Here is a 27,993-nt window from a genome sequence, read left to right as displayed (position 1 = left end):
GTGGTAGTGAGTTGTTGCTTTCAGTTTGATTAGACAATCATTGTTTCGCTTTCCTTGCTCTGACAGTGAGTATGCTCGTACGCTGCTTAAGTCTTCTTAGTGCTATCTAGGTCAGTGTACTTAGGATAGCTTTTATGTTCTCTAAGTCTGACAAGATACCGTGCTTGACAGAGATCAGCACCAAATTTTCTTTTATTTATTATATCTGAGGATAGCAAAATATCTTAAAACTGATCAGAATTGTATGCCACATAGCACCTACCGTTTCTGCATTGCAGATATATTTAGCTCTAACACTGCTTGTGGTTAACAGGGTGTAGCGTAGACACAGACAGCTGATCATGCAGTCAGACCCGGTGCTCGTGTGGTTTGTCAATACTGCTCAGGATTTTGATGGACTGTAAAAGAGAGAAAACAGAAAGGAGAGAAAAAGAAATGTTTTATTTGTCTGAACATTAGACTTTTAGCTCTATTATTTCTGCTATCATTGGCTTTTTATTTTATTTTTTAATTCAGAGACTTAAAAATTGAGAAAGCACAGCAAATGCATCCAGGATTTAATATGTGCGACGTGAAATCTTTCTGCATCGAGAGGATGTTACTGTAGTCGCTGCAGCACTTCTCCAATAAGCAAGAAGACTGTTTTGTTTTCCTCGGCAGGCGACTCAGCCATTGCACAAGCAGATTTTGATAAGAGTTTGAAATGCTTACTACTGTATCATTGTAGAATTTGGAGTTTGCTAACAGTGTTAGTGACTGGAGCTCATCTTGCATCACCAGTTGATGACAATTTTCTTTGTTCCCTCCCACCCAGTTGAACCAAGACTCTGTAGCTGATACGCAATGTCACTTACAACATTAATCAGATACTGCATTTAAGGTGAGCTGTCCCTTGCCTCCTCCCTTACCAGAGCTGTGCTGCAGTATGTATCTTACTCCTGCAAGCCTAAAATGGCAGGCAGGATTAACGTTGCTTGTGCTGTGTGCATGCTGTGTATTGAATTCATTATACTGTGCCTAGTATCTCAAATGTGAGTATGTAAATGGTCTGTGTGCCATGTCATGCAGTAGTGAAGAGTGGTTTGTGCTTCATTACAGGCTTAGATATTTGAGCATCACCTTAAGAATTCTTTTTTCATTTGCAATGTGGTGAGCTGTTAGCTTGTCATCACATTCAAACTACATTATTAGCCCTTGGAAAGGGAAAAAAAAAAAAGCAAACTGTGCTTCCAGATGGTGTCACCCTTTTTCTTCTTGCGTTTACTGTAGTTTAAATAATGTATATTGTATTGTTAATTAATGTGAATATCGAATTAAAGCACTTGAAACTTACATATTTATTATGCAGGTAGGAGGCACGTCGAATCTATTTTTAACTCTTACGCAGTCCACGTTGTGCAATGGGCTTTGGTTGTCGAGTTTATATTTTCAGCTGTGATATCAATAGGTTGATTTTCAGTAAATGTGACAAGTGGCCTTTGCAGTGGTCAGCTTCAAGCTTTGAACCCTCTGAGGAGGAGAAAAAAAAAAAAGCCAACCTTGTGTTGCAGTTTCGGAAAACCTTGGATGAGGACGTGGGGTTTTTTTTCCCACTCCTGCTTTCCCTGTTGATAAACTCAGTTCTCCTGATCACGGTCTATTCAAGCTGCTTCCCATCTGAATTTTGACAACTGCTTCTAAAAAATTATCAAGAAGATCAAGAATAGAACTTATCTCCATCGCTTTACATAAAAATGGCTGGGTGCATTGCCATGCTAACACTGCTCTAAGTGGTACATGCAGGTAGGTTGAGATTTGCATGTTTTACTGTTTTCTTGGTCAGTGTTGCAAGAACATGAAATGGGCTTTGGAATGTAGCTTTCAGTTTAAAAATGTACTTAACTGTTAATGAAAACAACCTATATTAAATTGTTGGCTTCACATAATGGCATGACAGTTACTCATATCTGTTTTTTTCAAATCTATTGTGAAAGTGGAGCAATCATGTCTGTTAAAATAATCATATGTACTAAGGGCGTGGCAACGCTTATGCAACAAAAGAATTTTTGAAAACCCTATTGATTCCATTACATTTTAAAGCTGACTATAAGCATTACTAAGCTTGAAGATAAAATGCAGAAATAACAATTGAGATAGATTAGAAAAATGAAAAATATTTAAATTCTGTCGTAAGCGGTTTTGTGTTTTGTGCGAAATATTAAATAAAGAATAATATGTTTTAATGCTTATATTTTCAGTATTAGCTACAAACATAAAACTGCAGTATTTCTTTTAATTTAAAGATAGAAGGATTTTAAAGAGAAAGATTGATATAGATGGCCCTGTCAGCTTAAACTGAGTATCAGTTCACTGTGTTTTACTTCACACAAAAAAGATTATGAAGTAAAAACTTAACAGCCTTAAATACAAAAATCTGAATTTGAGCATTAAGAATAAAAATAATTATGAGTACTGCATTACTTACTCCAACTTTTGTAATATGTTTGTTTCAGATTAATACTGGGCCAGAACCAGTTTCCTTGGCAACCAAATCCTTTTAAAAGGTTCAATGGTAGAGATGTAGAAAGATGTTATTCTCTTTAATAGCAATATCACAATGCAAATGGAAATGGTTGTTTCCTCCTAGTTCTAACTGAGAACTGATCTCATTTTATGTTTCCATATGTCTATCAGTTCTTAAACGATGCCATGTTTATAAGGCTGTACACACAAAAACCTGTTTTATTCCTGTTTTGCAATGGTTGTTCCCAGAAACGTACCCTGGTTTCTTTTTTTAATTTAGCCTCGCCTTGCATGTAGGTCAAGGTTTGTACTATGTGTATATAAAGAGATAGTTTCATTATCACAAGTATAAAAATATTACTAAAATATTTAGCAGCTGAGAAATTTAGAGAATCAGAAGTATGTTTAAACCTTCTTTCACTTTTTCTGAATTCAGCCACAGTAATGCTAATAAAGCTTTCTTTAAATACTGAAGTGCAGGTACAGAACTGTTTTTAAGCATACTGCAAAGAACTCCTGTCAGACCTTAAACAAACCTTCAGAGGATAAGGTCACTTGTGGTCTGCGGTAATTTGCAGACCTTACAGATTTTGCAAAATTTAAGTATTATAATTCTTTATTTCTATTTTTAGCTACTGTTTTTTACAGTGTCAGTTAAGTAAAATCATATGTGTACCACAGGTAACTGCCTATGCAAAATCAGATGTTACTAAATGTCTCCACTGAGCTTGTAACGTAGTGTATCTCCGTGTCGATCCCTTTTGTACGTGACTTGAGAAATTCTCACTGCTGCAATGAGACTTTTGCAGCAGGGAAGCCATTTTCCTTTCATGTCCTTGGCTTTAAAATGACTAAGTATATTTTGTGTGCATGAGGACCCAGCACTGAAAATGAATGCAGAGGACGCATTTAGAAGCACAGCCGATTATTAATAATAGCCTTGACAGTATCAGTAATATCAAATTAATTCTCATTTATTTCTAAATATATCAGTTCAATGCATTCCAAATGAACAGAGTGTAACTGTTCAGGAATATGACTTGTCATCTGTTGTAATAGGCAAATGCTTAACAATGATAATAAACCCATTTGATTCATAATTGTAAGATTAGTTTAACACAGTGCAATATTCCTCTGTTCCACCTAGAGAAGCAGAACTGAAAACGTAACAGACAGCGTCTCTCAAGTGACATATTAAAGTTTGCATTTTTGTAATCTGATTTATCTCCAGTAGCCTGCTTCTGCTGATTATTCTGCTGTCTAAAATGTTAATGTGGAGTGCGCCACTACATGTAGCAAGAAAGTGCATTTCTTTGTTTATTTTTGTGTGGTTATTTTTAAAGGAAATTGCTGAGCAAATGATATGTCGAAGCAGTTTATTTATTACCGCTGATATTTATCTTTAGAAAAGATGGAGCACTTAGCAATAAACTGTTTTTATTACGTCTTTGTGTTCAAGCATCCCCACTTAAGGCATTTTTTAAAAGTAGCTCTGTTCCATGAGCACACTTCGCTCTGGTTGTTTTAAATCCATTTGCCAATTTGCTCTTTGTTAAGGGGTGCGAGTCCTCTTGTAATTAATATGACTGAACTCAAGTGCTTTCATGAGTCCGGAAAAACTCATTGGCAGCCTGTGAACAGTAATTTCTTCCAGCTAAAGAAACCAATTTCTTTATTGAGGAGGAGTCTGGTAATTAGTGAGCTGTTTCCAGTTTGACTGTTGTACGTGGGTTGCTGTACGTAGTTCAGAGGTACCTCCAGCGAATGCAGTGTCAGAATGGCGTAGCCAGAGGTGCCACAAGAAATCTGTAAACTTCATCCATTTTATTCTCTTTGGCTAAGGGTTTTAACCCGGGCATGGAGGAGCAGGTGCAGTTTTTCCCACCTCCAGCACAGCCTGCAGATATTACTGTTAGTGGGGCTTGTTGGGTTTTTTGGGGTATATTTTGTTGTGGGTTTTGTTTTCGGTTTTATCTAGAAGTCTAATTGTTGATACTGAGCCTCCCTTTTTATAAATGAAATTTGTTCTTTTAAACATGCAAATTCCATTTATGCCAAACAGAAAATCTATACAAAGCATGAGTGAAAATAAAATCAAACTCAAAAACTATTCGCTCAGACATTATTCTACTTTCAATAGCATTTCTGCTTAAGGTTACTTCTACCTCCAAACTTCATTTTGATTTGAAACTGCAGGTCTCTCAGTGGATTCAGATAATATTTCTCAGACTGTTAGACAGATTCTGGTTGTAATGAACAGGTACCAATTAACCCTTTCGAGGCATCTAGTGCCTGTTGAATTTTATCACATAAATTGCTTTAGTATGTATTAAAAGGGCTTTATTGTGTATAATATTGTATTTGAATTCTGGTATTACCAAATTTGGGAATTCTTTATCTTTGGTAAGAACTTTTACTGTTTGATTCCCCCAAATGAGCTGTTTAAGCTTCCAGTCGCCATATTTTGGTCACTTATGATTATGCCTTTACTGGAAGTTGAGGTAATAATAACGGCTTAACACAATTTTCTTTCATTCTGGCCTTTGTTATAGGCGACGTGAGCTACAGAATTCTCATTCAAATTAACCTGTACTAAAATGTACTTGGCTAAACCAACACCAAAAAATTAGCTCACCTTCTTACCTTTAAAAGCCAAGGTAATGGATCCTGTATTTCCTGTACAATGTTAATTGTAAGAGTATTTGGTGTATTTGCAAATGGAAGATGCATCTCTGTGTTCTTAATTGCTGCTCTCTCATTGCTGCTGTTTAAATGCCTATCAGCTGAGTCATAAGGCCTTATCTGTATGATTCTGCAATTGCCCTATGGAACAATTTAATTTTGTTTAGTATCTTTGAAACAAAATCCTGTTCTGAATAATTTTAGTACTATTACATGAAAACCTTTTTAGGATGTTTGATACATAATAACAAAATCCACATGTTTGACAAGGATGAATAATCATTTAAGCAGAGAGATAGAGGAAGTATATTCCAGAGAACAAGAACTGCCTAGAAATGTCATTATCACAGATACTCTGATGATATCTGTGACAAGAGAGAGCAAAAGGGATGGAATAGAAAGAGAAGAAAGGGAACATCTTTTGAAATTATTATTTTAAACTTGAAAATGTCCTTATATTTCTGTCCAGAACATATTATGAATCATTATGTCCAGTTTGCACTACACAGGTTAAACCATAATAAAACAATGCAGCAATGCAGCAGAAGTTTGGTTAATGGTACTGTTTTATTGCTGGTGTGTTCTGAGCCTCACAGATGTAGATTTGGAGTCCTACAGCACCCCCGGGAAAATTCTGATGAATTACATAATGTATGCGGAAATTAGTACTTGTCCAATAATTCAGTATTACATTTGGATTTTTCCCTTTGCAGGCTGATACACAGTAGCCACAGAGTTTACAAAAATAACTGAGATGATTTTCCCGAAAATACCTGTCAATACCACTTTTAAAAGGCTCTAACAGAAGAACAACCTGATTTTAGGTGGGTAAGTTTATGGGGTGATATCACATAGAATTAGAGATAAAATATTTAACACTATAACCACTGCATTACATAATTTTTTTTCTGTTAAGTTCTAATTTATTATAGTAATTTAAGAGTTGTTCTCGTTATGGTACCACACTGCTCTATTCTCATGTCAGTATTGTTGGATTTTTCCAGCTCCTGCTGGATTTCTATTGCCACAGAGGCTGGACAAACAAAATCAGGCAAGAACAGATCTTTGAAACAGGTTGTTAGAGCCACCAATGATCTGTACAAACCAAACAGATTGGTAGGGAAGCAAACCTCTGAGCTTGCCAGAATGTCAGCTCGAGATCCCAGTCCCGAGTGCTCCTTACAAACCTGTGCCACACAGGAAAGGCAGAACTCTTCGTGCCAGTGCCCACTTCTGACACTGTTGTGTTGGTTAAGCTGTGTACAGTTCATAGAATCTCTACCTTTATATGTGACCATGATCAGGGATGGTAAAAACCCTCTTGATTCATGAGCTGGAAAGAGCACTTTGTAGATTCAGAGCGATAAATATTCAGGATATTTCAAAATAACAGTTCGCGTTTTACACGTCTTTTTCAGATTTTAGCAGTTTCCTTTTTTCTTACTGTAATGTTCAATAATAGTCTTGGTTAGAATGAATATGTCTGATATCTGTGCTTTAAATTTAAGATATGCATGTATTGAATGGAAGAATCAGTGAAATCCTGATTAATTCGTTAATTTTTAATGTGGTCCTTTGTACCAAAGAGTATAATTTGCGTTACAGAAAGGGAGAAGTTCCAGTGATTTCAGTGGCACTATTTGCACAAATTTCTGTAGGAAATGGTTTGTTGCATCACAGTCGTTCATGCTGTGGTATCTCTAAGTCAAAATAAGTAATTAAGGTTACCAGGCAGAATGTATGATAAGGAACCAAATTTAAAAAAAACAAAACCAAAAACAACAAACCCACAAGCCAAAAAACCTCTTTGATTCCTAGAATATCTCAAACTGTTTTCTGTATTTACATTTATTTTTAATACATGATGTTGCGTGACATAGAAAATGGTAACAGATTTTCAGAGACAATAAAATGGCACTGGTGGTTTAAATTAATCAGGGAAATACTAAAATTAGATAAATTCAGGTCACCTGCACTTATAGAAGCAGTGAGCTGCCAAACCTAAGTTGTACCTATTTTAAGTAAATTATCATGGAACACTTGCTCAGTACATTTGAGATAGAATACTGGGCCATAACCTGTTTCCTTGACAACCACATACGAATAAAAGGTACATTAGCAAAGCTGCAGATGTGTGTCAGTGAATGCTTATTAAGCAGCCCCATGCATTTACATACCATGTGCTCACAATAATGCATGCATCTTGAAAATCACCATATAAAAAGATTTCTGGGCATGGCCCAATGTGGATTCCTAATACTCAAAGGTTTTAACTGAAAATCTCCATGTTTTCAATGGAAATATCTCTTGTGATTTTTTAACTCATTGCACTTTAAATTGGACTTGTGATAACTGGACGAAATTGGTGTGGTAGGCTTGGTCTGCAAATTGAAACCTCTCTCCAGGATTCTGAACACTCATAGCACTGCCTTCAGCAACCAAATGTGGATGGAAAGGATGGTTGGTTTACATTCTTTCAGAAATGCTCAGGCATTCTAAATCCAAATCTTGTGCCAGCAGTCAGAAGCAAGCACGATCATACTGTTTTATACAGTGACAAACTAAAGCCACTAAATAAAAACTAAGCTGGTGTTGCTTGCAGCACTCTCGTTCTATCCAATGTACCCAGGCCAAGAGATAAGACCCAAGTGTTGTCTTCTACCAGTCAATGACAGGAAAAGGCAGGGCTGGAGAAAAAGCTGTGGAAGTCAAAATAACAGCTGTTCAAAGACTTTTGGAATAATATTTGGATGTAGCATTTAGGCAGCACTCATACTTTCTGTGCAAGTGTTTGTATAGTACTAGTTTGGTTTACAGTCCTGGATTAAAAAGAAGCTCAGATAAATAAGGTCAGTTCTGTCAAATTTGTGTACTGACTTCAGCAAGTTTATGTACAGGTTATTTTTGGCCTTTCTTCTTAAAGTATTTATATCTGGAATGAAAAGTGTATACAATGCTTTGGGTTATCCCAAAATTACATATTTTTAAGAAATAAGTCTGAAATCCTATTAATTAAAAAGACAGAGAAAATGAGAATCTGCAAATCCTGGCTTTAAATTCAGTGTGTGTAATCTGAGAAGTTGCTTATGTGACCAGTAGCCTAATTACATCTGCCTTGAAATCAATGAAAAGATTCCCATTTACTTTTTTTGGAGCGTACAGTAAGAGAGAAGACTTCATACATAACAGTTAGATTTAGGAAATGAAGATTATCCTGACAATGCTCAACATTTCCCTAATTCTCAGCAGTTGAGAATCAATACGAGAATCTAGTATTAATTCCAGACAGTTTGAACACTGTCACATGAATCTTTTCATGATCCTGAACCATAAACAATGTGATTATACACCATCACGTGCTGCAATACCATTAAGGCCTTTGAGCAAGTAAGAGTTTGGGAAATTATTACAGAGAGAGAGAAGTCAGCTGTTGTTAGGTTGGTTTGTGGTTTTGTTTTGGGATTTTTTAAATTATTATTAATAATTTTATTTGTTGCTCCCCATCTGAGCTGAGCTCAGAGCTGAGCAGTTCATACTGGTGTCAGAACAAACAGCACAGACTTTCTTCTTGCTGCCAGTTGTTACCTGCTTTTGCTACAGTCCTTCTCCACTGCTACAGCCTTGAGGAAACGTGCAGGAGGGTGGAAAAGTAGGAATCAGGCTGAGCCACTTAGGTCAGCACAAAATGGAGCATAAGAAGAGCATACAAAGTTATTGTGTGTCCAGTAAGTTGCCATAATATTGACCACACAAAGTGATGATTCAGAGCAATAGCCATCACTTGCACATTGGTTTTGGCTCACCAGTATGATCAGCAAAACCAAAAATATTTTGCAATATTTTAAGGGATACTGGAGAGCAGTGGTGGCCAGTTAACAGCTTAAAAACAACCCTAGTTTTCAAAATGGCTGTGTCCAGCCCTCTGGCAGACCAACTAAATGAGGTGTTTCCAGGAAAAGGGATTTAGCTCTATTTTCAGTCTCACATGATTTGCTACATCAGCTGTAGTAAAGGGCAGGAACGGCTGCACTGGCCTGGCCCCCAGCACACCTCACGCAGAATAACAGTGGCCCCTGAGTGTGCAGTGAATGCTGGTTCCCATATTCCAAGGATGTTTCCTCTGAAAATTGGAAAATGAGGGACTGAGTTCAACCGAGTTCAAAAGCTCAATACTTTATCTTTCTGATAACCAAATAGGCAAAAAAATACCACATAGTAATTGTTCTGAATGAGCAAATAATAAATGTTTCATTTGCTCCTTTTGTTTAAAGCTATTTGAACATATAAATCACTACATTTGACAGCAGTCAACAACAGAAAAATGTCTGTTGTTGTCACTGTGTCTGTAAACACAGCTTCGTGCTTGCAACTGATCTGTGCTAGCTAAGGACTCGGATGTGCCACACAAGTGTAGGCGGCTAGAAAATGGCTTGTCAGCAGCACATAAAAAATGAAAGACTTAAATGGAAAATAATACTAAGATTGTTCAGAGATAGCAAGATGTAAAGTCAGCTGATTCTTAGTACCAGTTCAACATAAGCTTTTGTATTTGGTGCAAAAGAAGAATTTGGATTTATGTCAGTTATTGCTGTTGCTTCATTTTCTTTTTTTTAGACTGATGAAAGAGAAAAAGATGTACTTACACTTTTAAGAAGTGCTTGAATGTGTTCTGTTCAGTGTTAATGGCACCCAGATTAGGCCATGCCTAAATTTTATAAAGGCAATATACCTTGGAGAAAGCCTTGGTTGGTGCACATGCACAGCTCACAGTTTGAGAGCCAAATGAGTTGTCCCAGGTTTCTCTCCTCTCCACCAGACTTGGAGGAGCAGGTGGCTGCTGCAGGCACTGTAACTGTGCTCCTTCTCCCTTCTTCTCCCTCCACTTGATGCTTGAGAAAAGGAGGAGGGTTGCACAAAGGAACTCTTACCCTTGCTCATGTAACACGAAGGGGAGTTGAAGCCCCTTTGGGCTGCTGGGTCTTTCCTGTGCCTCACTTCTGAGTGAAGTGTTGCCTGTCTGAGAGCTGAGGAGCTGCGTTTCCTTCCTCAGCAGCATCACTGGCTGCTTTGAGCTCAGCAGTGAGAGCAAGGAAGACGACAGTCCATCCAAAGAGTTTTCCTTATGGATAGGTTGGCCTGCTGTAGGCACTGAGACAGAAACCAGTCATGTCCTGGCCAAACTCCTGTTACTTATGATGAATTTGTGAGTCTGAGTAATGCTATATATATGTTGTTTCCTGCTGTACCTTAAGAGCTGAAACTGCTTGAGGAACATTGGAACATTTTTTTTCCCAGGCAGTCTGAAATACTCTTAAAGAAAGAATGCCACATGCCACCAGCTGCAGAAGTAAGATTATCAAACTTCAGCAAAGCATCCAAACACCACTATTTCAGTAGCGTTGGAACTGTTTTATACATTTTAAAGAAACTCTGACAATTTTCTCTGTTCCTTGCAATTTTACCATATTAGAAATAATCCACTGCTAAACTACTTGGACTTCCACTTAAAAGGAACATAATATTTGTGTGAGATTATATGCATTTATATTTTTAATAGAAATTGGTATATATACACTAGCAAGATAGCTATTTTTAAAGTATATAATTTATATCGTGGTTTATACCCTGGAATCAGGACTGCACATGCAAATGAATCTTGTGTGAGTTCTCACAGATGTCACCATAGTCCATTCACACAGGTCTGACTGCAGCACCAGCACCCCCATTTACTTAGCATGCAGTTGGTTTTACATGAAACATTATAATGATAATGTAAAATCCTGGGTAAGGCCAAGACAGCCTTAGAAAAAAAATCTTATTATATTTTTAATACACAAGGAGCTGATGGGACTGTGAATTCCAGTAACTTAAGTTATATATATATATATATATGTATATATATGTATATATATATATATATGGAAATTAGTTCCTACAATTACAGTATTAGTCATAGAAAAGATAAATCTTTTTTTAGCAGATGAGCTGAAGTTGCCTTAAAAAAACACCCTGTTTAAAAAAAAAAAAAAGAGAAAAAAGATAAAGAAAAAAGTCAACTTTCCTTTAAATCTATTATTTTGTCTATAGATATTAAGATTGCCAGAGCATCCAGTGGTCAAGTACAAATAAATTAATGTCTCTAAGTTGGAGGTATCAGCTACACAAATGATGGTTATGTATCTGATTTTCAAAACAATTTAAAATAATTATGATTATGGGGGAATTAATAACCTAATCTTCCTTAAATTTGTTTCATGTAATCAAAAAAGATGCTTGTTCAGTAATGCATTTCTTTCTTTTAAAGGATTACAACAGGTTTAATTTAATCCATTTTATCGTATTGTTACTGACAACACACTTGTCACAAATATTTCTTGTGGCACTTGTGCCAGAAATCTTCATAAATACGTATTATTATGTATATACATATCTAAAATAGTAATAAAGGAACAACAGCAAATAAGCAATAGGTAAAGTCCAAGATTAAAAGTAACCTACACATGCATATGAAACTTTGCTTCTCCGTTATGTAAGTCAGAATATCAAAGGCGATTGGGAAAACCTTGGGACACACTTTGCTTTCTCAGTCAATACCACCATGTTCTTCAATTATTTGTTCCCCTCCCACAGCTGTGGGTGAACAGCTACTGGTCATCTCATGACTCAGTTTGCCATGAGATTAAAGAAACAGTTTTTTGGTAGCAGAGAGTCCTAAGCTAAAAACATATTCATTGCTTCAGTAGGTGAATTATAAGCAAGAATTGCAGTGATCCAGAAGAGGGAATTAGACTCTTCACAGAGATATTCAGTATCTCTAAGACAATCTTTTAATGTGGACTGTATAAATTAGTGAAAGAAGAGGTGTGTATAGATAAGTCACTGAAATTATGACAATTGCCTGACATGAACAAATTTCTTTCTGTATCTTTTAAAGAACCAGGAAAACATTGATAGTTCCAAGACAGAATGACAGGGGCAAAAGACCTCCCCTCCTTATATTTTCTTATGTTGATATTAAATAGTTTCCTGAGATAATAAGCAGCACTTATCATGAAGGGACTCTAGCAAAGTTCTGACGTCCAGGCCCATCAAGTATGACAATGACAACGTAGTTCATGCTTCTGGATTTTGTTTTTGTCTAAAATTAATCAGTTCCTACTATTCAGTGCTTCTAATGCATAGGTTTAAGATTTGAAAACAGAGCTACTGTCCAATGAAGCCTTGTACACAATAGCTTGTAAAACTAAGCACAGGTTAGCTTTGGACAAAGTATTTTCAAGCAATCTTTAAGTCAAAACCCCAAATTGTTAATTTTTCTAATAATGTTTTTCACCTGTCTCAAAGCCCAGTTTTTCTCTAAGCTTCAATAATTCCAAGTCCTGAGAAAACAGGTTTTGCTGACTATTTAAAGTGAGAGGCTGAGAGAGAAAATATCTGGGAAGACTGTACCAAATGTATTGGAGCATCAGGCCAAATGAAATCAAGCTGTGTCCTTTATCTACATGAGCATTTGTCAGTGCTTATAAAGCACTAATGGTAGTGTTGTGCTTGTTTCCCGAGGCAGTAAAAGATATGGAGAAACCCTAAATTAGTGAGAATACTGTTTAACATAACTTCCTCGTACCATTTGTCTAGAGATGCTTTAAAAATATAAATAGTTACTATAATCAGATAAGGAAAAGGGTAAATGTGACTATACTGCAGTAACCAAATGTAATTTATTTCAGATTTTTTTCAAGGAAGTGTTTCATCTCAGCTTTCTGGAGGGAAGTGGTAGGAGACAGCATTTCTGGAGATAAATAGCTCTGTGCTTTCTCTTCCTTCCTGGGAGAAGGCTTGGAAGGACAGTGAGGCCCTGGAAGTGCCGAGGCAGGTGTCAGAGTAATTCTCAGAGACGAGCACAGAGCCGCACTGATGGCGGTGGAGCAGGGGCTGGCAACTGGCAACGCCACATTTCCTCGTCCTTCTGAATTCACGGTCCTTGCCTTCGAACAGCTTGGCGGACAGGCCCAATATCCCACTGTCCCAGTTACCCAGCACGAGGCGTTTGCCGTGGGACAGGGACAGGGCCCGGCCGCGATGGCGGCGGAGGGCGCCGGGCCCGGCCCGGCCCTGCCCGGCAGACCTCGGGCGATCCCATCGCCGGGATCGGCACAGCAAAATGGCGGCCGCGCGCGTCGCCCGCCGCCGGGCCGGCAACGCGCCCGGGCCCGGCCCTCGACCGCCTGCCGCCCCGGGGAGCCCGCGGACAGGCCGGTTACATGGCCCGGTGTCCCGGGGACCGGGAGCTGCTCTGTGCTGCGGGCCGAGCGCGGCCGCTGGCAGGGACGCGAGCGGCGGCCAAGGTCAGTACGCGGCTCCCGCGGGAGGGGCAGTCGCGGGCAAGCCTCCGCCATGAGCGGGGCCGCGCGGCGGGCCCGCGCCGTTCTCAGGCGCAACACAGGCTCGCGAGCCCCGCGCCGGGAGCCCGAAGCCTGCGCGGACGGTGCGGGATTCGAGGCGATGTCCAGCGGCCGCAGCCCCCGCCTCGGGGCCGCGCGTTCCTGCGGCCTGCGAAGGGGCTTATTTCGCACCGCGGCTGCCCGCCGAAGGGGCCTGCGGCCGTCACGGCGCGGGTGGCAAGCGCCCCCCGCGGGCACCGCCGGCAAGCGCCCGCGCCCCCGCCACCGGGCCGACCGGGAGCCAGGCGGGACCCCGTCAGCGACGGGCCGGGGGCACCGCCGAGGGGCTGTGGTTACCTGCGGCCGGGGCAGGCACTGCGCCCACACACCCGGCTGGCTCTGGCGTTCTGAGCCAGGCGCTGCCCAGGCCGTGCACGTTGTTTCTGTGCGGTGCGAAAAGTTCGTGGGAAGCGTAAAGGAGGGAGCGAGAGGATGAGGTAGGGAGGCTAACAGTGGGAAAGAGTCTCAGCTCTGAGCGTGGGGCTCGTCGCGTCGCTTCAGAAGGCTGTTGACCCTGACATCACATTCTTAGGCTAAATTCCACCCCCCCCAGCTGTCTGAATTAAAAGAGGAAAGCGCCAGGCTGAAAAAAAAACATTTAAAATCTATAATGCTTATGAGGCTTTAACAAACAGACCAGGTAAGTAAGTGTTCGATAGTAACGCAGGAGGATGTGAGAGTCTAAAAGAGTAAAGCTCTAAATGCACTTGTAGAAATGAGGTGTAGCTCCATGGAGCGGAGCGCTGTCCCGCATGGTCCTGCGAGCTATTGAACGGCGTTAGACATCATTAACATCTTGAGACATCATTAACGTCATTAACATCATTAACATCATTAACATCATTAGACATCATTAACACGGCCCCGCGTGTGTGGGGTTGTGAGGAGGCTGCAGGGACCCTGACCGGGGCAGCCGTACTGCCCAGGGGGCACTGGTGAAGTGATTCCATAAAAAGCTGGGCAGTCGTCATAACAGGGATGGTGGCACAGCAGGGTTCCGGGTGAGCAGGGATCAGATCTGGGGGATATAGGGCGTGTGTGTACTTCATTTGGGTTTTTTTGTTCGTTGGTGATGCGTACCCCCATTTCTGCTGTAGAAGAAAATGGCATCCTTTAGGAGAGTTACATACAGGGGAACGTCCCTTCTGAGCTTGGGAAGCAGCCTGGAAACAGAGAGAGACCCTGCAGAGTAGGTTAACAGAGTGGGGCGAGACTGAACATGAGGAAATTACGGAGTGAACGTATTTCCATAGTGTCATGTTGCTAAGTAGCAGAAAATATTAGCATCTTCAAAATCCCAGTAGAAATCTAAGAAATAAGAAAACAGGAAAACTCTTCCTACAGTTCATCAATTATCTTGCTCATTTTTATTTTGACTGGGTACTAGCAACTGCCCCTAATGTTTTGGGATTTTTTAGTTATGCCACTAGCCTGTGTTTCAAATTTAGCTGACTGAAGTGGAATAAAAGAATCTCTTGTCATATGTAATGGGGTACACTTGCCTGGCAGTGGATTTCAAAAGTTTAGCAGAAGTTAAAAGAATATTCCTAGCTTGCAACAGTTCTCTTTGGTAGTAAAAAAAAAAATATATTTGGTATTTATTGGCCAATAAAACTTGTTGTGATCCCTTTTTTTGACTTCAAAGTAATATTAATATAAAAATTAACTTGTTTCAGCATTGTTCATGTAGAGCTGGCTGCTGTAGTATTTATAATTAGCAGTGGCCATCTGTGAGGCATAAGCAGTAAAATTTGTGTTTGGATGCATCAATCTCTGATACTGACATTAACTTTTAATATTACTTATTTTCACTTATGACTATTGTCCTGCCATGGTATTCTGTTGATGTCAGCCTGCTGACCATTACACTTAAGTTTTCGATGAATATTTAACTCTTTTTTCTCAAAGTGATTCAACAACTCTTAATGGCAGGTTAAGTCTGTTACTGTTTTCGCAGGAAATCTGCAAATAGAACCCATAACTCCCAAGAAAAAACTCTGCTGTTCATAACCTAAGTTTATCTATAGCTGTGCCAAAGACCATGAGGTTGTACTACAGAGGTACTGTTCATATTCCTCAGAAATTATTTATGTCTGGATTGAGAGTAAAAAGTGTAAAAATAACAGACATATTTGTGTCAGAAAAGGATGGCTCAGTCGGCTGCAGAGTTTTGTTGCCCTTCAATAGGTCAAGTGGTATTTACATATATTTTGGGCAACATTTATGAGTAATACTAGAATTTCTTCAGTAATTCTATAATAAAAATCATACAGAAGAATAGTTGCATTCCAAATTGACTTCCCTGTGTTTTAATCAGAAATATTTAACAATAATACATCTGCAGAGTTTGCTCTCTGTGTATTTTGGTCTTGGTAGCGCTCCCTTGGAAACTGAAGAGCAGGTTTTCATTTTACAGTATGAACTCCAAATGGAATGTAAAACATTCCTAAAGTATTCCATTTATGTGTGTGCTAGGTAGGGTATTCTGATTTGATAGCATTTCAGACACATTTTTTGCAAATACAAGAAGCATGACAGGTAAAATAGAAGGCAGTGAAGAATCATTACAGATACGAATAAATGGGCTATTTGGGGAGCGCGTAGGTGGAGATGGGAGAAGCAAAAAGTGTTGGCTCTGAAAATGGATTTTCTCTGGATTTTTTTTTATAGATTTCCTGGGAGATATATATAGCATATGGTTTAGCATGCAGCCAAAAAAAAAATTAAATTACCAAATAGCAAATGATAGTTTCTACCATGTTAACACAAGGAGTCTAGTTTGGTATTTTACTGAGCATACCAAAATATCCAGGACCACAAAAACTGTCAATGTGTATACATGCAAGTGGAAATTTAAAATATTCACTTTTGTCCTTAGGAGGATAAATTTTTAAATAACAAGTCGAATAATAAGACTTGTACTAAACCCACTTGTGTTTGTGTGCCTCTCATCATAGCAGTAGCAGGCTGACACACTTAGCAAACAGTCTGTCAGATGATGTGTCTTTGAACTACAACCAGCTGTCTCCAATAAAGAAACAGAAAAAAACCAGGCAAGTTCCTGTGGGGCAGTTCACTGGGAGGTAGAGTTGACATCATTTATTTCCTATACTCAGGAAATAACCCTATCAGTGGCTCCTGTTGTGAAATGTTTTTGATGTCTGACAGTTGGTTTCTAATACCACATCACATGAGCAAGTCAGATGTAATCTCAGACATTGTCAATGAGAAAAAAGAATCAATTATGGGATAGTTGCTGCTTGCTGGAAGGAAAGTGTTTTTGTCAGAATGCTTTCTGTAAAAGACTCCATATTCCAGAAATATCTACAATTATATCTGGGATTTTAGATAGTGAACCAAAGCAGATAACCATATCTAAGCATTGTGAATTTTAGGTTATCATGCCAAATGAGTAAATATCTCTTATTTTAAGCAAAATAAGTGCCTTAAACAAACCCATTGTAAATTACAGCTTTAAGTTTAAAAGGCACAAAACAATGCATCTAGATTTACAGCTACTGTGAGCGTCATTTAATCAAAGTAATATTCATCTACATTTCTATTATTCTTGCACTGATGAATTAATTTCTTGACATCTGTGGCATATGAAAGCATTAGAGGTATTTTTGTGAATCACAGTTTTTTTTGTTCAGAATTCTCTGCCTTGAAAATTCTTAGCCATTGTACAGTTTTGGAAGCTCTGACCATTTGCACAGACAACACCTTCATGAGAGAAACAGTGGCCATGCTGCAAGGGACAAATTTTACTTTAAAGCTTCATCCATCACATACCAATTTATGGTCTTGTTCATAGTACATTCTGTTTGTCTTCACACTAGGGTTGTAATTGCTTTTTGGTAATTTCATTTGCAGTAGGGTAGGTGGTGGATTTGTGATGAAGTGTCCAAAGTGTCATTAGATGAGTGAGGGCAGGGATGTGTGCCCAGTATTACTTACCTTCGTAAGAAAGACCCTATTTTCCAGAAGGGATTACTTCCCAATAGCTTGGGTGAGGGAGCCAATGTGTTTTAAATGGCCATTGCTGTTTGCTCAGTGAATATGGGTCAAACCTTTATTTTGCCATTTGGATCAAACCCATCTTAATAAATATATTGTCATTTGTAATGTAAATTATTTCAGGGCAAGGGTCATCATAAAATTTTTCCAGCTGAACACTGAAGTTTGGAGCAGCAGATGGAATGTTTAGAAAGTAATTCCTAACTCAGAACTACAGTGTTGTACTGTCCTAACCTGTCTTACAAAATATCTGCATTGGTAATTTTCTTAAAGGTGCATTTTGATTCCACAAGTTGAAAGAAAAGAGTATTTAATAATGTGATTTTTTTTTTTTACCGTGGTGATTTGTAAGTGCCAGTAGAACAACTATTTCTTCATGACCTGTAGTCAGAAATGGGCAGCAGTAATTGAAAACACTACACAGAGATGGGAGGAAAAAAGGAACAAACCTCATTATATGATACAGATCTGAATTTTGAACAAAACAGAAAAATCATCTAGTTAAGACAGATTTTAAACGGATAAAAAATTCAGTTGTCAAAATTCAAATTCAATTGTCAAATTAATTTATTTTTTCCAGTCTGTTTTTCACTTGTATTTTGCATATTTCATCTCAATGGAATAAACCAGTATATTCATACAGTAACAGCCTGGCTAATATAATTTTTTTGGTCATCATTAAACCTCATTATTATGTATTGGCAGTAATTTAATGGTATTTACTATTGCAATTAAATCCTTTTATTTGTTAGAAATTAAGAATACACTATGAAATTATAAAGTGTGAACACTAAATCTAAACTATAACTGAAGAAAACAATTGTTATTTTCTACTTGATTTGCTCACAAATTTTCAGTCATTTTAAAGTAGTGTAAAGTATTTATCTAATAAAATTTAATCACTATTTAAAAAATAATATTCTGTTCATGTAAATAATGTTATATGTACTCCACTGCTCTTTGTCAGATTGTGTTCCTTTTGCATTCATTTGTTTAGAAAGCCTTATCCTGTAACTGAAGCTCTATTGCATGTGATTTAAATATCAGCTTAGTAGGGGGATCAAATGCACTTGTGTTGTAAAGTCATTGTCTGACAAACAGCCCCAGAAAACAAAGTCCTCCGTATCCATGGAACCACAGCAATCCAGCCTCCCCCTTCTATCTGCCAGATCCCTCTGCCTGTGCTGGGGAATCACATCCAGGGCTCGGGGGCACTCAGTGTGAGCTGAGCAGGAGCACCCCCTGGCACAGCAAAAGTTGGGAGCCACAGTCCCCAGGGAAAAGCAGGGGATAGGGGACAGAATGACAGGGGCAGGGAGGATCCTCTGCCTCCTGCTGGGAAGCTGCTGGTGCTCCTGCCTCCTTCATTTGTACACACATTTCCTGCAGTGGTGTTGGCACCAGTGAATGTAAGATGACTTAAACCTGAAATAATATGACAAGATTCACTCATTCTTAAAATTTAAAAGTTAATAAAATAAAAAAAATTATATGAAACTATAACTTTACTCTGTAACTGAAATGGATGAAAAATGCCTTCTAAATATCTTTTTTTTTCTTGCAGATGACAGTCATGTCCCATTCAAAGGATCTCAAGGATGACTTCCACAGCGACACTGTACTTTCCATTTTAAATGAACAGCGCATTCGGGGTATTCTGTGTGATGTCACCATAATTGTGGAAGATACCAAATTTAAAGCCCATAGTAATGTGCTGGCAGCTTCAAGCCTCTACTTTAAAAATATTTTTTGGAGCCGTACTATCTGTATTTCAGGTCACGTACTGGAGTTAGATGATCTCAAAGCTGAAGTGTTTACAGAAATACTGAATTACATCTACAGCTCCACAGTAGTTGTTAAGAGGCAGGAGACTGTAACGGACCTTGCAGCTGCAGGGAAAAAGCTGGGAATATCATTTCTGGAAGATCTTACAGATGTGAATTTTTCAAGTTCCCCCTGCCCCTATGCATACTGTGTTAATGAGAAAGGGAATGTCAAAGAGGAAAAACACGAAAAGAGACACGAAGACTCCGCTGTGACAAATGGACCACGAATTACAAATGCATTCTCCATTTTTGAGACAGAAAGCAGTTTGTTTTCTCCACTTGATTTGAGGGCCAGCTTTAAAAAGGTTTCTGACACAATACAAGCTCCCAATATCAGCCTCGACAGAAGCGATGTTTGCAAAGATGCTGAGCCAGCCAGTACCTTGGCTGAACACTCCTATGCAGTTTCTTCTGGGGGAGACACTTCACAAGGAGCCCCTTTTGTGGAACAGGACAGCAGCCCTTCATACCAGGGGGGTGAGGACCGCTATGAAAATCACCAAGCCACGCCAGTCATTCAGCAGGGAAAACAAGCAGGTAGTACTCCTAAGCCAGCCTTTAAGCCCCAGAGTACGAGTTTGGCTGTAGCAAAAGTACCAGCCTCTACAGTAACCACTGCAGAAGCCCAGCATGAAGCAGTTACTGATCAGACAATTACTTCCTTTCCAAAACCTCAGAATAAAGCAGGAGATTTCCATTTATCCAGAGAAGAACAAGACAGTTCTGCTAATGTTTCTGCATCTGAGACAACTGTCATTCCACCTGCTTACAGTTGTAACTGTTGCACAAAATCATTCAATGACAGGGCATCGCTAACTGCTCATCTTCAACTCCATTCAGAGCATCAGGAAACTTTCATATGCAAATACTGCAGCAAACAGTTTGCAAATCTAAATATACTGGAAAGTCATGAACAAGTCTGCATGAGATCAAGTAGCTTATCGGTCCACAATGGAAAAGAACAAAATTTTGCAGATAACTATACTGCTACAGAGGGAAGGAATGGGAGTTCATATGCAAACACAGAGCCCCTGTTGTCTGAAAACAGTGTCACTGATCGTTCTAATGCAAACTGCACTTTGCCAGAGACAGATCATTTGGTTAAAGTGGTCGATGGGCAGATATTATACACCTGTGTCGTTTGCAAGCGCAGCTATGTAACGCTGTCTAGCCTTCGAAGACACGCAAATGTGCACTCGTGGAGGAGAACATACCCTTGTCACTACTGCAATAAAGTGTTTGCGTTGGCTGAGTACCGCACCAGACACGAGATCTGGCACACGGGGGAGAGGCGGTACCAGTGCATTTTCTGTCTGGAGACTTTCATGACTTACTATATACTGAAAAATCACCAGAAGTCCTTCCATGCAATTGACCATCGTCTCTCAGTAAATAAAAAGACAGCCAACGGAGGTTTAAAACCCAGTGTGTACCCATACAAACTGTACAGGCTCCTACCGATGAAATGCAGGCGAATGCCTTACAAGTCCTACCGAAATTCTTCATATGAAAATGTTCAAACAACTACCCAGGCCAATGAAACTACTTCTGCTAACTGCTTCATTCCGACTTCTCTTAGCTCTGAGCTACCACCACTAAATTTTCAACATAGTATAATAGCAAACAACAGAACTCTGGCCTTGGATACATCTTCACATAATGATACAGCACCTTCCACGAATACTCAGAATTCTTCCTCTTGGGGAGTAAGTATCTTAAATTCTGACTTGCAGAGGGACTTTTTCACAGCTGAAAAAAGAGTTTCCACTGCTGCGAATGACTCTGGTTCTCAGGAGTGTGATTCCTCAGTTGTGTCTTTAAGTAATGTGAATGAAAATTCAACCTCTGTCATCAGTTACAGCAGTTCTGCACCCTCTGTTATAATGCACAGTAGCAGAGTTTCATCAGTAATCATGCACAGTAAAACAATCACTTCCATAGAAAACAGTAAGACAGAATCTTCAAATAACCTGCCTAGTCAGTCTGTAAGCGATGACAGTAAGTATGGACCAGATAATTACGGGAAGTGCATTACAAAATCAAAAACTATTAAGGAGAAAAAGAAAACACTGCAGTACAACAGAGCAGAAGCAACTGAGGATACACAGCATGTCACAGGATCCGGAGGTTCATCAAGCAAAACAATAAATACTGTGCAAGAATCAAGTAAAACTGAAACATACATTGCAAAGCCTGCCTTACCTGGAACGTCTGCTGACAGCAATGTTGCACCTCTGTGTCAAATAACAGTAAAAATTGGTAATGAAGCTATTGTAAAAAGACATATTTTAGGATCCAAGCTCTTTTGTAAAAGGGGACGAAAATCTAAACATGAGTCCAAGCAGGATAATCTAACTGAGGAACCAGAAATAGAGGTAAAAGAAAAGAGCCCATCTAGACTTTATAGCTCAGAATGCCTGGAACTGACAGAAATGTGTGATGATGTAAGTGACCAGGACTCCAGTGATAAACCCTGGAGACCCTATTATAATTACAAACCAAAAAAGAAATCGAAACAGCTAAGAAAAATGAAAAAGACCAAATGGAGGAAAAAGCACGGAAGCAAGAACACCATTATGGAAAGCCACAACACGTGCAGTCGAGAGTATGCACTCAGGAATGCTCCTGAGGAAAAGGCCATCAGCCAGGAAGACAACACAGAAATGCCTAATCTTCATTGTGAGCTCTGTGAAAGAGACCCATCTTCCACAGGAGAAGGTCAAGAACACGTGCACTGGCATGTAGCTACTTCAAAGCCTTACATTTGTGAGTTATGCCAAAAACAGTTTCAAAGTCCATCCACTTTAAAAATGCATATGAGGTGTCACACTGGGGAAAAGCCCTACACTTGCAAAACCTGTGGTAAATGTTTCTCAGTTCCTGGAAATCTACAGAAACACGAGCGTATTCACCTGGGTGTCAAAGATTTTGTCTGCCAATACTGTAATAAGGCGTTCACTTTAAATGAAACACTCAAAATCCATGAAAGAATTCATACTGGAGAAAAACGCTACCACTGTCAGTTCTGCTTTCAGAGCTTCTTGTACCTTTCTACCAAAAGGAACCATGAGCAAAGGCATGTCCGTGAGCACAACGGAAAAGGATATGCTTGCTTTCAGTGCCCCAAAATTTGCAAGACAGCAGCTGCTCTGGGAATGCACCAGAAGAAACATCTCTTCAAAAGTCCAGCTCCACAAGATAGAAAAGAACAGTTTTGCAATGAAAGCACTAAACTTCTGGAAAATCCACGTTTCCTTGGCTCAGAAGGAAGTGAAGTGAAAAATACACAAAGTGTAACTCCAGAAGTTATACTCTGAGTGGCAGCTGTGCAAAAGAGAATCAAACCCCAAAACTATATATTGGAGAAGATAGAGATGCATTGAATGGGGAAAGTCTCCACTCAAATTAGTATCATTTACTATGATAAAGTTTCTTCATCTAAATGTGTGTCAGTATATGCAAAAGAAGGAAAAATAACAGAAAAACTAGTATTTGCAATAATACAAACTTAATGTGAAATACCCAAAATACTTTTGCCACAATAGACTCTTGGAGAGAGAGAGGAAAAAAATGACCAACCAAAACCCTTCTACTTAACATTACAGGTAACTGGTCACTGAACTATTTTACAGTGCTGGTTTTGACTCAGAATCGTTCTAGGCAAAAGAAATAAGTAGGTTCATGGTGTATTCCGTAGAAGGATTTTTTTGCTGCAGAAACTATATATTGCATTTTTTAAAACAAAAAGTCATGTGTTTATAAAGGACATAACTGTAATCTAGTGTATTCTACAGTGAAGGTGGGAAGTGTTTCATGGGCTCGAGTGTACCGAAGTACAGTTGAGTTCTGCTGTGCTTTTCTGTAACTCCAACATTTACAAAACATAGTCAGGAGTTTAAACTACTCTTTTCCTTTCCATATTCAGTTTTGTAGTTACCATAATAACTGTTAAGTCTGAGTGCTTGTGTGGAGAGTATTCCAGATTTATGATATCTCTGAGACATTTAATAACGATTCAGTAGAAGTCATTATAGCCAGTCTTCCAAACTGCTTAAATCCCCATGTCAGTGGCCTGGTGAGCTATTCAGGTGCATTGGTCTTAAGGAAATTGTCCTGAAAGAGCCTAGCTTAAAGAAATCCTGTATAGAAATGTCCACCTCCTGGTGGGTCTGCAACTCCTGTCTTTTAGAAATATGCTTCTCAGCAGAAGAGGAGATGTAGACAGAGTTTTCTTCCTCATCCTAGAATAATGCCTGGACACAAACAACAGAGCAATTCCCCATAAATACTTTGATTTTGAGAGGAGTTGGTAAATAAGATTCTTGCTTTCATATATATCCCTGAGGCAGTCCTTGTGTATAAACAGGAACAGGGGCACTTTGTGGGGTTCCCTGTCATCTCCATGCCTTAAATGCAACTTTTAACCTTCAAATGTCCCTTTTTGGTGATCCCAAGTGTGCCAGCACCTGGCCCCAGGCAGGCTCTGCCGCAGTGTCCCGTGGCCCACAGCAGAGAGGTGCTGGGAACGGGCTGGAGGAAGGAGTGTTGGCCTTCCTGCCTCCCTCATCCCGCCACACCGAAGGTCTTGGTGAGCCTTACAGCCTCACAGTTCACTAAGGACTGTCTGAAAGACATCACCAAAATATTCCAATTAACACTGTTTTGTGGAAATGGGATAAATTTTAACTGAGATGTTCCAAAAAAGTCAAAGCGGGTGTATGTCTACGAGTTGCATTTTATATGATAGGGCTCTGTTGTACTGTATCTGCATTTCCAATTACTCATGTGTGTTTATCCCTGTGAAGTGTTAAAAAATTAAGTCAGGACAAGGGTTAGTGATCCTCAGCTTCATTCTGTGTGATGGTTCACAGTTTGTTACTTAACTTCGTCTTCTCGAATATTTTAAAGAGAAATTATAGCTTGGGTACAATAAAATTACAATTGAAATGATAATACAGTATTGATTGAAGTAATAATATAGTCCACTTACTTATTCTATCACTGGTGAATGCTATGAACCCCTTGAGAAATTTTGGCTTCATGGTAGCTTTGGTTCCATTTAAATAAGGATAACAGAATAATAAAACACAGGAAAATATAATGATGCTTCAAAGAAAGTACACAAAGATATCTTCTAAGTGGACTTCTATGGTGATAAATATAGACCAAAGCAAATAAGGTAGAATATTTATAAATACAAAGATAATTTTACAAATATTTTATATAACTGTATAGTTCATGAGAAAAATATTGTTAGCTTGCATTAGGTTGGGGGGGGTTTGTATATTTTGATAAAAACACAACAACTTTGTAACTCTGTATATTCTCTACAGTTTATAGCAAAGCAGTTTTAAGATGGCAATGTCATGTTTATAGTTCAGTTGTGGCACTTTTACTACAAGTAACACGTTGCAGTAATTAATTGAGTATTAATGACCAAATTAGAATTAAAGTATGTGTAAGAGAAGGTAAATACTATACGTTGTCAAAGACTGTAATTTGTTACATAATCACATCTGTATTTTTGTTTAGAAGAAAATATTAAATGCAGATGTTAAGGATTGATAAAGAGTCTAATTTTATTTTTAGAAAGAGTGATTATAACTCTGTTTTTGCTTAATTAAAACAACATATTCCTATTTTTCTGTAAGTCTCTCCATTTTTTAAATTGTTTTAATACCTATATGGTCTATAAGATCCACAGATACGTATCATCTAATACTTATTTCGTTAGAAGATTAAGCAACACAGTTACCAAGCATCACTTCATTAGGGTCAAACCAGCAAACTGAGAACATGCCAGAGCTCAAGGGAAGTGATGGTATCTCCTGGCACCGTTCAGGGTGAGCACAGTGCTCAGCAGGACACAATCTACCTGCTCAGTGTCTCAGAGGACTTGGAAGACAGGGGAACTGTGTTTAGTACTTTACAACATCTTAAGCGTGTTCATGAGGACCTGAAACTTGAAAAATTCTTTTCAGTTCTGATAGTAATCTGATAGTAATATAGATTGTGTATTTTACATGCTGTACTTGAACTTTTTGGAACTACTATGAAGAAACATAGTTCAAAATGCAAATATCGAATTGCATATGAAAATATGAAGATACATATAAAATGGAAGATTATGCATATTCAAAGTACTTCCCCCTTCAGCTAGGTGTCACTCGTCTATAACCTGCAGTAAAAATTAAATTTAAGCAAAATTATGCAGGTCATTTTGGGAAGGTTCTCAGGAGAGATGTATAACCAAAAAAAAAAATTGGAAGTTTGCTACTTGCAACAAATACCTTTTTTTCTGTATTTCAAATACTAATTAAAAATGCAAGTGGATCATCATGAAGTTTTTGCATCTAAACAAAATGTTAGTCAATCCTCAGTTATGACATGCCTAAAATTAGAACAAATGTATTCAATCATATTGCTGTCTTCTGTGAAATGAGATAGCATGACACAGCTAAACTCCAGGCATTTGAAGTAAGCCACTGCATGCCATCATCACTACTATTTGTTCTAAACATCCTTAATATAGCAGTTACCACTGACAGTTCAACACCTTGGCTGTCAGGTTACCTCACAAGAGCAAAGATCCATCCTCACTGTTAAATGAAGAAATCCTTCCCCTAAGTCTGCAAGGCAGCACACCAGTGTTTGTTTTAACTGTGGCCTTATCTGCACAGATCTACCTGTCATACAGATGCTCCCAAAATGCAACTTCAAGAGAGGTAAAAAATGAACATTATACAACTGAAACATTATTCTCAATATAGTATGGAAGATTAAAATGAGGCTTTTTATTAAAATAAAAGGGAGTGTGAGGAATTAGGCAATGGCAAAACTCAATGATGTCAATAGGTCTGTGCTTCAAAGAAAGCTGATATTAAGTTAAAACATTAAATGCCAACTAGTAGTAGTCATAACTTTTGAGAGAGGCAGTAGAGTCACACGATCTAACTTTCAAAATGAGGCAACACACAGTTCAAGCACACATGTCCATTCTCAGAGTGCTGCCCTGCTCCTTTCTCAGATCAAAGCTCTGACTCTGCCCGGGTTAGCCTCAGTTCACCAGCCAGGCAGGGCAGCCAGCCTAGACAGCCAACTGTACATAATCAACTCCTCAATTTGTACTGCAGAGGAACCTCTCATTTCCAACAGGTTAAAATTCAGCTTATGCAAACCCGTGTCTTTGTTCAGGTTTAGGTTTTGCATGCACACAAATACGGCTCTTAGTGGTGTGATGAAATAGTTCATTCCCCACCACTCCCTGCCCGCCACCTTTAAACATATCTGTTATCCCCCAACCACCATGTGGAGTGGGGATCAGGAAGGAACGTCACCACAGCTGAGGGAGCAGCAGGTGAGAAGTTGGACACAGGAAAGCCACCAAGAAATGAGGAGCAGCCAGTGGCTGTCAGATTATATGGCTCAGTGCTGTATCATAGTAGTAATGGCAAGATTTGTGCAGAAATGAAAAATGGTCAGAGCACCACAGCAGGGGACTTCAGTTAAGAGACATATGACAGGTGCTGGCCTGCAGACTTCCCTTTAACAGGACAGACTGAAGAGGGCTTTTTAGGTGCAAAGTGAAGAACCCTAGTCCTATGCTGCTTTCTGAAACAGCTTTAGCCTGCTGAACTACCTGTGTTTTAGGGTATGTCAGTCTCTAAAGGCTTTCACCAGACTCTGCCTAAAGGCCTGGAAGCTGATGTACCCTCAGTGACACCGAAGTGGATGTGACACCTGTGGCTGGTGAATTATGCAGGCCCAAGACAGGTGCCCACCACCAATACAGACTGGGGCCAAGGCCAGGTGTTATATAAGCCAGATCCCAGAGTTTCACATTAGGATCTGCGTCTACAAGAAACGTTGCTATAAAATGTGAAGACCCTTCGATTCTTGAAGGTGGTGAGCTGCTGGAGCCTGCCTGTGAACCCCTCTGGGTACCCTGGGACTCCTGAGGGAGGTGTTGCCCATGGCAGTCTGCAGGCAGTGAGACCTGCTTCTGGGGCAGCGCTGGCAGACGAGCATTTCACGCTTGGTTCACGGCATTTCTTACGCAGCTGAACAGGCAAACGTGAACCAGTGAGAGCAGCAGAGATCCGACGGAGCCCACGGCGTGCTCTGCACAGAGGCAGGCGCTCGGTGCACCCCAAACCAAAGCAGGCAGACACGCCACTTGTCCTGGCCTTTCGATGTGACCCATCTCAGCGCGGAGAACACAGCGGTCAATGTGCTGGGCTGCCGAGCCCCTGCCCCTCCGGGAGGCACAGGTCACCGAGTCCGTGAGGGTGGAAAAGACCTCTGAGATCATCGAGTCCAACCTATGACCCAACACCACCCCATCAACCAGACCGTGGCACCGAGTGCCACGTCCAGTCTTTCCTTAAACACCTCCAGAGACGGTGACTCCACCACCTCCCTGGGTGTCTGATCACCCTTTTCTGTGAAGAAATCCTTCCTAATGTCCAACTTAAATCTCCCCTGGCGCAGCTTAAGACCATGTCCTCTCGTCCTGACTGTGCCCG

The 27,993-nt window shown here is 39.6% G+C and overlaps 1 protein-coding gene across 7 annotated transcripts; it reads left to right on the top strand.

The window, feature by feature from the left end:
- The first annotated feature begins 2 nt into the window (after positions 1 to 2).
- On the top strand, positions 3 to 25,107 carry ZBTB38 (zinc finger and BTB domain containing 38). Of its 7 annotated transcripts, none has more exons than XM_018074973.2 (4): positions 3 to 65; positions 815 to 880; positions 5,898 to 6,008; positions 19,207 to 25,107. In XM_018074973.2, exon 4 carries the CDS (start codon positions 19,207 to 19,209, stop codon positions 22,783 to 22,785), a length of 3,579 nt encoding a protein of 1,192 aa, XP_017930462.1. In that variant the 5' UTR covers positions 3 to 65; positions 815 to 880; positions 5,898 to 6,008; the 3' UTR covers positions 22,786 to 25,107. The 7 variants fall into 7 exon arrangements, with proteins under 7 accessions (XP_017930462.1, XP_017930459.1, XP_017930461.1 ...); XM_018074970.1 differs by lacking the exon at positions 5,898 to 6,008 and adding an exon at positions 1,621 to 1,782; XM_018074972.2 differs by lacking the exon at positions 3 to 65 and having other exon boundaries at positions 194 to 880.
- Positions 25,108 to 27,993: the final 2,886 nt, after the last annotated feature.

This window comes from Manacus vitellinus, unplaced genomic scaffold (genome assembly GCF_001715985.3).
Source record: "Manacus vitellinus isolate BGI_N305 unplaced genomic scaffold, ASM171598v3 scaffold_29_pilon, whole genome shotgun sequence".
NCBI lineage: Eukaryota > Metazoa > Chordata > Aves > Passeriformes > Pipridae > Manacus > Manacus vitellinus.
Note: the sequence above shows the minus strand (reverse complement) of the source record. Positions and strands in the feature narration are given on the sequence as shown.